Here is a 12258-nt window from a genome sequence, read left to right on the forward strand (position 1 = left end):
GTGCTGTGAGCAGCAACCAGAGGGAGGGCAAAGTGTGGGGAATGGTGAGATGGGGTGCCTAGGGAGGAGTATTGGCAGAGCGGGTGGTCCATGCCAGCTGGAAGGCTGGGCTTTGCAGGGTGATGGGCACCTCCTGAGAGTTTAGATGAGGCGCATGGCCCAAGAGCTGTGGATTTGGAAGATTAATCTGGCCTGGCTCTAAAAGCAAAACTGAAGTGGGAACAAGCAGAAGGAAAGAGCATTTTGAAGAAGGTTTCTTGCTACAGGCTGTAGGAGAAGTAACAGGGTCATTAGCTAGAGCTGCTCCAGCCAATGTGAAAGCTGCTGGCCATGCGTGCTTAGCAGTTGAAAGAGGCTAGCCAGAGTGGAGGTGTGCTGGAGGAATAGACTACACACTGAATTTTTATGACTTAGTACCAAAAAAAAGATGTAAAATATCTTATCAATAATTTTTTAATATTGATCACATGTTAAAATGACAGTTTTTGGACCTATTGTGATACATACAATATATTATTAAAAATTAATTTCACCTGTTCATTCTTGCATTTTTTAAGTGGCTGTTAAGGAATTGAAAATGACATAGGCGGCTCATGTTATACTGGACAAAACTGGGCTACAGTGATGACAAAACAGAGAGGAAGAGAACATTGTGAGAACCAGGAAGGCGTAGAAATGAGGGGATGCAGTGACTAGCTCTACCTCAGATGTTCAGCAAGATTTACTGAGCACTTGCCATGCGCTGGGCCCTCTTTTAGGTGCTGGGGATACAGAGGTGAGCAAGGTGGAGAGACCCTGTTTCATAAATCGTTCAATCAACAGACAAACAAGTGAGTAAGAACTCCAGTCAGTGAGAGGGTTATGAAAATATAAAACGGGGCCACTAGGAGGTCCTAGGCAGAAAGAGAAGCAAATATAAAAGCTCTGAGGCGGGAGCAAGCTTGGTGGGCCCAGGAAATGCAAAGAGAGACAGAACTTGAGGAAGAGTGGCAAGGGAGATGAGGCTATGAGGTAGGCAGGGTCTAGATCACACAGGGCCTTCTTGGCCAGGGTCAGGAGAGTGGATTTAAAACTAAGTGCCCTGGAAGCTGTTGGAGGATTTTAACTGGTTGGATTAAAAGAATGGAGGGGGCAAGTTGAGAGCAAAGATGATTATAAATTTTGATTCTGTATGATTTGAAATATGATGGTACCATTCATAGAAATAGGGAAGTCAGAAGCAAATTTTGCAGAGACCAATGAGTGCAGCGCTGAATATCTTAAATTTGAATATTTTACAACTAGTAAGTAAGGTGCCCTGAAAGGAAGAAAGAAAGGTGAGATCAACCAAACATAAATTGACCAGAAAGTTAGGAAAACAAAACAAAAAACAGGAAAAAGAGTATACTATAAAAAGTAATATTCCTTGATTTTTAAAATTTATTTATTTTTTTTGCGGTACGCGGGCCTCTCACTGTTGTGGCCTCTCCCGCTGCGGAGCACAGGCTCCAGACGCGCAGGCTCAGCGGCCATGGCTCACGGGCCTAGCCGCTCCGCGGCATGTGGGATCTTCCCGGACCGGGGCACGAGCCCGTGTCCCCTGCATCGGCAGGCGGACTCTCAACCACTGTGCCACCAGGGAAGCCCTATTCCTTTATTTTTGTAAACTGTATTGGCCCCTTCCAAAATACAATCTTAACGCTCTTAACATAAAATAATGACAGAATTTTAAATATGGGGGTATAAGCAGTGGAGGGCACCCCAAAATTCCTGAGATTGATTCCTTTTTTAGTGCTGCAGACATGAATTGTTTTTATAGAGAACCCCAATTTAACTATCTTAATGTGGCCTTTAATTTCAAGCACGATACTAAACATAGAACTGTTTATGTGAATAAGTATTTCTGACAGGGATTAAATTGTAGTGTAACAATTTTTTTGACTAGTTTCACTCTTATTTTCAATTTCTCAGTGACTGCACATTTGGGGAGAAGTGTTATTTCCTTCCTAAAGAATTCCTTTTTACCTTTTGTAAAAAAGTCATACACAACAAAATTTTGTACTCTGACTCACAAGTAACTACAATCACAGCTTGTTTATTTTATTGGTTTCTCCAGCTCACTTAAAATACTTCTTACAATTCTATTTTCATACTTAGAAACTAGTTGTATGAAAAAGACATGTGATCATATTAGAAAAAGACTTGCTGTTGCTTAAAGTTGGTAATTTACCAGTCTGTTTAATATTCAGTATTGTGTTACTTAAAGGGTTTATGGGCACCACACAATGGAGAAGGCTGTGCAGAATTCCCAAGAGTGACATACAAAAGAAGCAGAAGCACTGGCCCCTTATTTAGCCTGAGATAAAATATAGTAACTTAAAGGTCACTGTCTCACTAAGGTTGACAAAGGAACCATTCATTTCCTGATGTTCTATATTCTAGACCGAATTTGAAAGGAGGATCATAATGGATATAAATATTTACAGACATTTTAAAGGCCATTATCTCAGCTCATTTTCAAAGCCAATTTTTCTAAACTGTCTCTGTGAAGCATCCTCAGCTGTGATAGTTCATAGTTTAAAAGTCAATATAACAATTTTGAAAGCACTATTATAGGTCATCACTTTTACAATGAGATTCAGTGTATAGTTTCTCCTTTAGCTTTGGGCCAAAGGGTAAGAAATTGGGTTTGAAAAAATATGTGGAACTGAGAATAGAATGTAATAAAAGGAAAATATAGGTTCTTTTCTTCCCCCTACTATATGCACATTCCCTAAATGCAGAGAGAAGTGAAAGACCTTACCTTTATATGGTCTTAATATCCAAGACTATACAGATGTGTTTTGTTATACTTTATAAAATGAAAAACATCAACTACTTCCTCCAACTATGCCTTCTAATATCATATTTTACTTATCTTTTCTTTTTTAATTAGGGAATCCCTGGGTACAAGAGTGAGAAGGTAAGTCGGTAACAACAAATAGATCAGAATTTCATAAAGAAAAACAGCAACATAACTGTATTTATATATTTAATAAAAGTTATTTTCCTTTATTTTTGTAAGTCTGGATTCCCAAATTCCTAAGTATATTCTCAACTCTGTTAACATAAAATAATAATAGAACTTAAGATACAGGTGTATGTTATAAAGGATGGAAGGAAGCCTAAGATTCCTGAGAATCCAGCCTCTCTTAGTCCTGCAAATACGAATTCTTTTCATAGAGAACCCCAGTTTAATGGTCATGCAATACGGGTATCAATATCAAAAGTTTCTATGTACAAATGGATGCAGCAATACTACAATTAGACTGCTGCCTTGGTGCTTAACTTCCTATGAAATGTAGACACAAGACCCTCTCATGGGGGAAAGAGGATCTATCCTGGTTAAGCAGTAAAGAATTACTTAGTTCATTCCATCAGGCACCTGGGTAGAGCTTGCGGGGAGGTAAATTTGACAAACAAAGGTTATGAGTTGGTACATTATTTCATTATTCTTTGCAAATTACCAATTAGGAAATCAAACTGCTTCCAAAGAAATTAACACGTTAGACTGGGGCTCAGGAATCTTCGAGAGGGTTCAGTGGTTCATTCATTAGTTTAAGCCACTATTATTATATGCTCTCTATTATCAGATTTTTCTGTCTGAAATCAGAACATAGCCCTCATCATTCATTCTGTCCTACAACCCTCAGACCTGGGCAAGAGGCATGCACTTTACAGGGTCCTGCTCTGGGTCTCCTCCAGCCTCCTCATGAAGGAGCCAGGTGTCTGCAGAGTGAGAGGCCCATGTCCCCTTCTCCTGGATCATGCTTTGGGTAACCAAGCCCCTGAAGTCCCTGCAAAATGGCCTGAGCCTGCTTCGAAGGCACACACGAACCTCCTTCCCATGTCCATCTTCTTCCTAGGCCTGAGGGAAACCAAATGGAAGTTTTGTTGGGGCAGGAGGGGGCTTTGTTGTGCTGTCTGTGGCACCATCACAGACATATACAGCTCCTTTGGCTGTGGGAGGAGCTGGAGGTAGGAGGTGAACTGAGAGCTGGGCTGTGGGCTGTGGGCATGGGCCTCCCACATGGACCTCTGAGGAATTCCAAAATTTTCTTAACTTTTTACTCCTTTTGGAGATACATTTGTCAAGAAAGGAAGCCAGAACATGACTAGTTTATTAGCTCGATTTGGAACTTTCAGCTTCTTAGATAGGTGGTATGTGGGCCTCTGCTTATACTCTTGCTCTGGGCCCTGTAAACATTAGGGGTGAACATACACACAGGCATATAAATATATCCCTAAACACTGGAAATGTTAGGTCGAAGAGGGGAAGAGTAAGAAATGCCATGATTCTGTACTTCGCCGTCAGAACCTGGACAACTCAATATCTTAGAGTGTCTGTTTCTTCATCCATATAGAACTGGATTAATACAAGCCTCTCTAATTTACAGGGTGGTTGGGGAATCAAATAGAATAATGGATGTGACAATGTATTTTAAATCATTTGCTGGTCTATAAACATAAGGTGCTATTATAAAGAGATAGGGAACAAGTGATAATATGGGAAAGTTAAAAAAGTTTCATGATTGTAAAACTGTCCTATATATATAGTTGAAGAAATTTCTCCATGCCACCACCATTTTGATTTAGACAGTATGCTAATTATCAACACCAGGAAACTCTCTGTGTATTTTTTTTCTTTGAAAAGATTCACTTAAACTTCTGGGGAATTATAGATTCACTGGAGGGGCCCTTGTTTGGAAAATACAAGCTGTTGGAGCAAAATTACCCTGAACCGTCAACATTCAAACTAGAATTTCACCAGTCTAAGCAGCGTCAGAAATCGAGGCTGGGAACAGAGCTAATCTGTTCAGTTTTTTCTGAAGCACTTGCTCTTGGGAGCTTTGTAATTCTGCCCATTCCACAGGGATTACTGAGCCCATCAAAAAAGAAAACGCCTTTGCAGAGGCGAATAACATGAGTACAGTATCTTCATTGATGGGAATCTGCCCCCATGCCGATGCTGTTCCTCAGGACCCTATAGCTAACAAATCTGTCTGGACAAATGGAACGTGAATTCTAGCCCAAAGAGTTTTGAGCATATTTATGGTACTTTTCTGTTTTATATTTTGGTGGTTGACTCATTTTATTTCCATCCAACATTCTTCAATTAATTGCTTTCTAATTGATTCTTCAAGAGTGATTTTCCATTTGCATTCAGCAGTAAATGTTCAACTTGTTTTAAGTGAAAGCTCAGTTTTTCCTGGGTCAGTTTGACTCACAATATGATGTGGAGAGAGAACAGATGGCTTTTGTTTTTTGGGGTTTTTTTAACTTTTTATTTTATGTTGGAGTATAGCCGATTAACAGTGTTGTGATAGTTTCAGGTGCACAGCAAAGGGAGTCAGCCATATGTATGCATGTATCCATTCTCCCCCAAACTCCCCTCCCATCCAGGCTGTCACATAACACTGAGCAGAGTTCCCTGTGCTATACAGTAGGTCCTTGTTGGTTATCCATTTTAAATATAGCAGTGTGTACATGTTGATCCCAAACTCCCTGACTATCCTTTCCCCCCGGTAACCATAAACAGATTGCTTTTGAATAGAGACATAGCTGGATCTAAACATTGTACCTCCCTCTTGCCTGCTCCCCAAGCCAGCAATACCCCAGGCAGGACCCTAGGCAGAAGTGTCAGGTTAATGGAAAGTAACTTGAAGACCATGGCAGTGTACCCTGTTCAGCTTTGGGTGGCTGAGGGAGAACACGGACTTGGGAGCCTAACAGACTCAAGCCTGTGGTCATGGGCAAGCTACTTAATCTCTCTGAGCCTCACTTGCCTCGTGTATGAATGGAGATATATACACCTTGCAAGGCTGTTGTGGTGATCACTAATAACGTCAAGACTTTGACACATACTCTGCATCCGTAACTGGTGGTCACAATTATGATATTCCTTCTCAGAGCAAAGTGTGGTCTGCAGGTTGGCAGTCAATGTGTGAACTATTTGTTGCTATTTTGTGATGAGATGAAGCTTGCACAAGAATATAAGTCCACTGTATCACTAAACATACTGCTTAGTTCAGCTGACATTTATTTTTCATAGCAAGACTTCCCTAATGAAGGAAGCAGGGCAGTGATGAACATTCTAGTGCAAGTTCCTTATGTAGTGGCACTTTGAGTTGCATGCTTTAGAGGAGCACAGACATAATAAAGCAGCAGCAGAAACAGAAACTAGTAGCGAGGGCACCAGCCTAGGAGTCATTGGTTGGCATGGACATTTATATAAATCATTTAACCTCCCCAACTGAACTGCCCTATCTTAAAAATATGAATTGCTTCGAGGCTCAGAATAAATATAGATATGTATGAATACACTTTGAAAAGTCTAACTGCAGTTGTTTTTCTAATTCACCTTGTTTCTTATTAGTTCTAATTATTAGAAGTCTTGAAAGCCTGATATAGTGGATTTGTATTCAGAGGCCCCAATTCTCATTCTATCTGAACAAGTTACTTAACCTTTTTAAATCACAAATTTTCAATCTGTGAAATTGGGCTAATAATATCTACCTCAGACAGTTAATGTCAGATTAAGTGACATAATGTCTGTAAAATAACATTAATAATAAACAGGAAAGCATAATTTAAATGTCAATTTGTTTTTCCATTAATATTCCAGGAAAGGCAGAACAGCAGTCTGTGGTGATGGAAAATACACAGCATGCTTGTCGCCATGCCCAACTCTCTCTCTCACCGCGGACCTTGATCATTCATCAGGGCTCCTTTCTCCACCAAGTCCGGACATGCTCTCAGAATCTTTCTCTCACAGTTCTCTAGGCAAACACTACTAATTGATCAAAGTTGGTGCTCAGGCTGGAGCATATGGTGTTGTGGAAAGAATACGGACTCGGAGTCTGAGTAGACCTGGGCTGAGACCTGATTCTTCTTACTAGCTCTAGGATGGAGCAAAGTTACCTTGTTGAGCTTAAGTTTCCTCATTTATAAAATAAGATGAAGGTGAAGGGGATTATGAGGTAAAAACTGCCAGTTATAAAATAAATAAGTCACAGGGATGTAATGTACTGCACAGGGAATATAGTCAATATTTTGTAGTAACTTTGGATGGTGTGTAATCTATAAAAATATTGAATCACTATGTTGTACACCTGAAACTAATATGATATTGCAAGTCAACTATACTTCAATAAAAAAAAGACATCTATGGATCAAATTGAAGAAAAAGGAATTGTAAAACTAATCTCATTGGGCTATAATGTGGATTCAATTAAATCACATATGCAAAAGACATAAAATATGGTAGATATTCATTAAACCTTAGTTTCTTTCCTCTTAATTTGATCCATGTCTCAAAAATGTTAAACCTCATTAGGTGGTATCACTAATTTGATTGTGTTAAGAATGGCTCATGGGTAAAATCTTTCAGAGTTCAATGCCCAAACAACCCACAGTATTGAGGATAAAACTGTGTATAACTCATCAGACTGCTCATGTCATAAGATTCTGCTGGGAATCTTTTAAAAAGAATCCGAACACTGAATGACTGCAAATGTCTTCTTATTTCATGTGTTCATTTTTTTAGGGTGAACGTGGAGAATGCGGTAAACCAGGAATAAAAGGTGACAAAGTAAGGAACTTGTTTTTAAAATGCTAACAGCTGTCATCCCTTTGGGACTGAGTTTCCTTAAAAAGAAATTCCTGGATTCATTATGTTCCTCTCATTACTGGAATTAGAGAGTCATCGGCTCAATTTTCAGGTCTATAAAACATGAAGGAAAAAAACAAAGCCATCCCTAACTTTATTTAATGGAGCCCCCAAAGGCCTTTCTTACGGACCATTAAGACTTTGCCTTGTGGCACCCTAACCTTTGAGGCCAGGCCCACTAAACGTTATGGTGAAAAGAATAATTTAACTAGCAAAGTCAATTCAAGCTCCAGTTGGGTCAAAGGAGAATTGTTTTCCAGGTATAAACTCTGAGAACAAGCACCTTCCAAAGTAGAGTGAAGAACTCTATGATATAGGTTAATGAAATACTTTTCAATAATGTGGAAGAACTAGACACAGATAAGGATTTGAAAATGCAGCAAGCCACAGAAAATTGGGTAGTTATTTACCTTTCATTAAAAAATAAATATGAATAAAATATGTAAACTGGAGACAATATTAAAATATTAAGGAGTTCCTTAATGGACCAGAAATACATAGAGTGTATATTTGAAACATGATAAAGGGTCCAAAAAAGTACAGAGTAAAAGTAAATAGTTTTCATTATAGTTAAGAACGGTTACCAGCATGCCACCAAGATACCAAAGTCTTTCAATATCTATTTTTTAATTATGGGAAGAGTCAAGGGGAGAAAACGAGGAGGAAGGTGAAAAGAAAAGGATAAAATAGTGACACTGGCTTATGTAACTAAACACTTTAAATAGGCTGAGACTTTCTGAAAGCTTTTAAACTACTGTAGAGTTAAAGGTCAGATGAATCTGAAAAATGTAGGCTTGGTAATTATCTCTGGACAAAATGAAAGGTGTGATAATGAATTGATTCTTCCTGGAGAATACCTAAAAATGGGAGATGGACATAGACTTGAAAATACAGAAGAATGGACACATAGAACAAAAATGAGTCAAAAAATAACTGGAGAAACTATTTGAAATAAAAATGGCTGACAAAGATTTAGTACAGTTCATTGACTAAGATGGCAGGGACTGTTAAATGCCCTATTATTTTCTGTGCTATAAAGAAAGAAAAAATACTGCCCATTATAAATATAAGGTGCAACTGATTGTACGATGTATCCCAATTTCAGAGATGTAAAAATCTGGAAAAATGCATGTCTAAGGTCAATGAAATATAGTGCCCTTGATGTGAAGAGCTCATGTAAGTTTACACATAAATTGTACAAAGAACACAAAGCAACATAAAAGAGGAAATATAAATGGGTAATAAATGAAAAAATTATCCAAACACATAAGCAATCAGGTAAGTAAAATTAAAACATTAGATATTACTTCACCTATCAAATTAGCAAACACTGAGATAATATATAATACTCAGTATTGATGGAGATATTGTAAGATGAAGATGCACTCTCTATACTCAGGTAGTGAGAATGGAAATCTGAACAAAATTTATGGAGGAAACTAGAGAATGGACTTGAGGATATGGGGAGGGGGAAGGGTAAGCTGTGACAAAGTGAAAGAGCGGCATGGACATATATACACTACCAAACATAAGGTAGATAGCTAGTGGGAAGCAGCCGCATAGCACAGGGAGATCAGCTCGGTGCTTTGTGACTGCCTGGAGGGGTGGGATAGGGAGGGTGGGAGGGAGACGCAAAAGGGAGGGGATATGGGAACATATGTATATGTATAACTGATTAAATTTGTTATAAAGCAAAAAAAAAAAATTCTTTTTAAAAATAAGGGCTATTAAATAAAAGCAAGATTAAAAAAAAAATTATGGAGGAAATTTTTACTTTTTCTTTCCATATATGGTGTGAGAGACAAAAGAGGGTGAATGAGAGCCTTAAATGTGCTTACAGTCTCTGTGTCAGTCATCTTCTTCTAGGAAATTATCCTTAGGAATGAATCAGAAGTTGAACAAAGATTTATACACAAAGATATTCACTATACTATTGTTAACAATAGAAATCATCAGAAACAACTTAAGTGTCAAAACTAGGGAAATGAGTAGCTATGACAGAATCATATTCTTGGATATTATTCAGTTTACTAAGAGTTTTTAATGACATGGAAAAATATTTTTGATAGAATGGAAGACCAGATAAGTAGGACACAAAATTGGATATACACTTTGATCAAATTATTTAAAGAAAGACCTACTGGATGAAATAATAATATTGGATGAAAATATGCCTCAAATGTTAACAGCTGTTGCTGTTAGAAATTTACTTTTTTCTATAATTGTCAAGGTATGTCTATTATGAACAGGTTACATTTTGGTAATCAGAAAAAAAGTGGAAATCTGAGAAAAGAGAGACTAGATAATATTATACTGTCATAAAAACAAATTTTAAAGGGCTTCCTAGTTATGGGACATATTGAAATACTTTCTGTTAGAAGAGTGTTGAGTATAAGTTGTGTTTTGCCAAGTTCTATGTATTGAAGATGGGCAAGAGAGTGATCTAGACATTGTGGAAACTCACTAAATTTTTTAAAATTTATTTTATTTATCTATTTTTGGCTGTGCTGGGTGTTTGATACTGCTCATGAGCTTTCTCTAGTTGCGTCAAGCGGGGGCTACTCTTCGTAGTGGTGTGCGGGCTTCTCATTGCGGTGGTTTCTCTTGTTGCAGAGCACAGGTTCTAGGTGCACAGGCTTCAGTAGTTGTGGCACGTGGGCTCAGTAGTTGTGACATGGGGACTCTAGAGTGTAGGCTCAGTAGTCGTGACACACAGGCTTAGTTGCTCCACGGCACGTGGGATCTCCCTGGACCAGGGCTTGAACCTGTGTCCCCTGCACCGGCAGGCGGATTCTTAACTACTGTGCCACCAGGAAAGCCCACTGAATTGTTAATTTAACTGACATTGCCTTGCTGGAAGGAAACAATATTCCACCAAATTTATTGCTTTCTAAGGATTCTTAAGAAATAAATTTTTAAAATTCTGATCAAAATGTCAATATACAGGCAAAGGACTTAACCTAAAATTGTGTTTTCATGGAGTCTGTTTACTAGAGAAAAGTTTACTAACAAGTTGGCTTGTTAATTAGGATCATTTTGTTAACAGTGAATTTGTTGGCTTTGATGTTTGGATAACCTGGGAAGACTGGCCATTACTGGGAACACAGTTCCTTCTCTTCCACGTAAAATCATTGCAAATTGAATGGATATTTAGAGCAATTTACCATTAATTTTATTCCACAGGGATCCCCAGTGCCAAATGGACCAAAGGGACCCGGAGGACTTCAGGTAAGGAGGCGAAAACCAAATCTAAGTCTGTATTAGAACACCTAGGGAGCTTTTGAAATCTCTGTGCCCGCTTGCACCCTCTACCAATTCAGTCAGAATGTCCGGGGATTGGAGTCAGGCATCAGAATTTTTAAAGATTCTCAGGTGATTCCATTGTGAAACAAAGTCTGGAAATTGGTGCTCTAATATTTTGAATAACTAACGCAGGCTCCTTCAAAGATAGGTGCCGGCAGGTGAGCCTACTTAGTGAGTAGCTGAAGGGATAAAAGTTAAAAAATTAGCGTGTAGGAAGACGAATAAAGTCAAAGCAGTTAAAAGCAGGATGTAACAATGTTTGCATTGCTGCTCTAATGCAGTAGGAAAAGCTATGCATTTAATCTAAATTACAGCATTTGTATTGTTCCATCATGATAAGTAGTAACTGCTCAATAACATGGAATGATTCTTTAAAGCATTTATTTTAGACTTATCCCAGGGATTTCAGAAAATAATTGGATCAGTTTTTCCAGTCTGGGGACTTGTCTTGTCTAAAGCTGTAACGGGAAGAGGGTGTGTATATGTGTGAAGAACTAATTTCAGCATTTCAAAGAGTGTACTGAAAATTATACCTTTACCCAAAATTTCCTAGATGGCATCTAGTTGACCATCAATGCCTTTGTTCTGGTCTGAAATTGTGTCAGGACAGGGGAGTAACTCTGATTATCACAGGTCATTGGAAACTCCAACTTACAGTTATATATGCCTTAGATATATATTTTTTAAGTTGTTGTTTATTCTTTCCAAAAAGGGGTCCAGCACAGGAATAATGTTGGAAACGCAGGTTTAGAAAACAAACACCTCATTAATAAATGTTTGCTCTCAGTTTAGGTACTATTTTAGAAGCTGTGTGTTTGACACAAGGAATTTTATCTCATTCCATTTCTCAATCGTGTGTAACCCCAACTTAACTCTGACTTAGATAGTCTGACTTCTAACTCCAGGATCTCTAGGGACCCTAATGAATGATTCATTCCTGATTGGCCTTCTGTACACAGAACTAATTCTTGGTTTTCATCTTGGAGCAGGGCATTACTGGACCTCCAGGGGATCCAGGCCCGAAGGGGTTTCAAGGCAATAAGGTAATCATTCCCGTTGATTATAGACAGGCAGAGGGCCTTTCCCGTAGTGAGCTATGGTAATACACATTTTTATTAGGCAGAAGTCAATGGATTCTTTGAGGACAAATCTTTGGAAATACATAATAACCTGCAGGTGTTATACACAGAATCATGTTTAAGTACATGCAGGAAGACAGTGTCATAGTCTTTTCATTTATTATTATTATTTTATTCAAAGGGGCATTA

General features: G+C 38.4%; 1 protein-coding gene across 1 annotated transcript in view; it reads left to right on the plus strand.

Moving 5' to 3' along the window:
- The window catches only part of COL28A1 (collagen type XXVIII alpha 1 chain), a gene marked incomplete at both ends in the record, with an annotated part of 144417 nt that overhangs the window by 14718 nt on the left and 117441 nt on the right, over positions 1-12258 (plus strand). Inside the window, 4 exon segments of the mRNA XM_079711823.1 lie at positions 2915-2941; positions 7565-7609; positions 10871-10915; positions 11980-12033. Of these exon segments, the coding sequence (XP_079567949.1) occupies positions 2915-2941; positions 7565-7609; positions 10871-10915; positions 11980-12033 (171 nt within the window).

This window comes from Hyperoodon ampullatus (assembly GCF_949752795.1).
Source record: "Hyperoodon ampullatus genome assembly, chromosome: 9".
NCBI lineage: Eukaryota > Metazoa > Chordata > Mammalia > Artiodactyla > Ziphiidae > Hyperoodon > Hyperoodon ampullatus.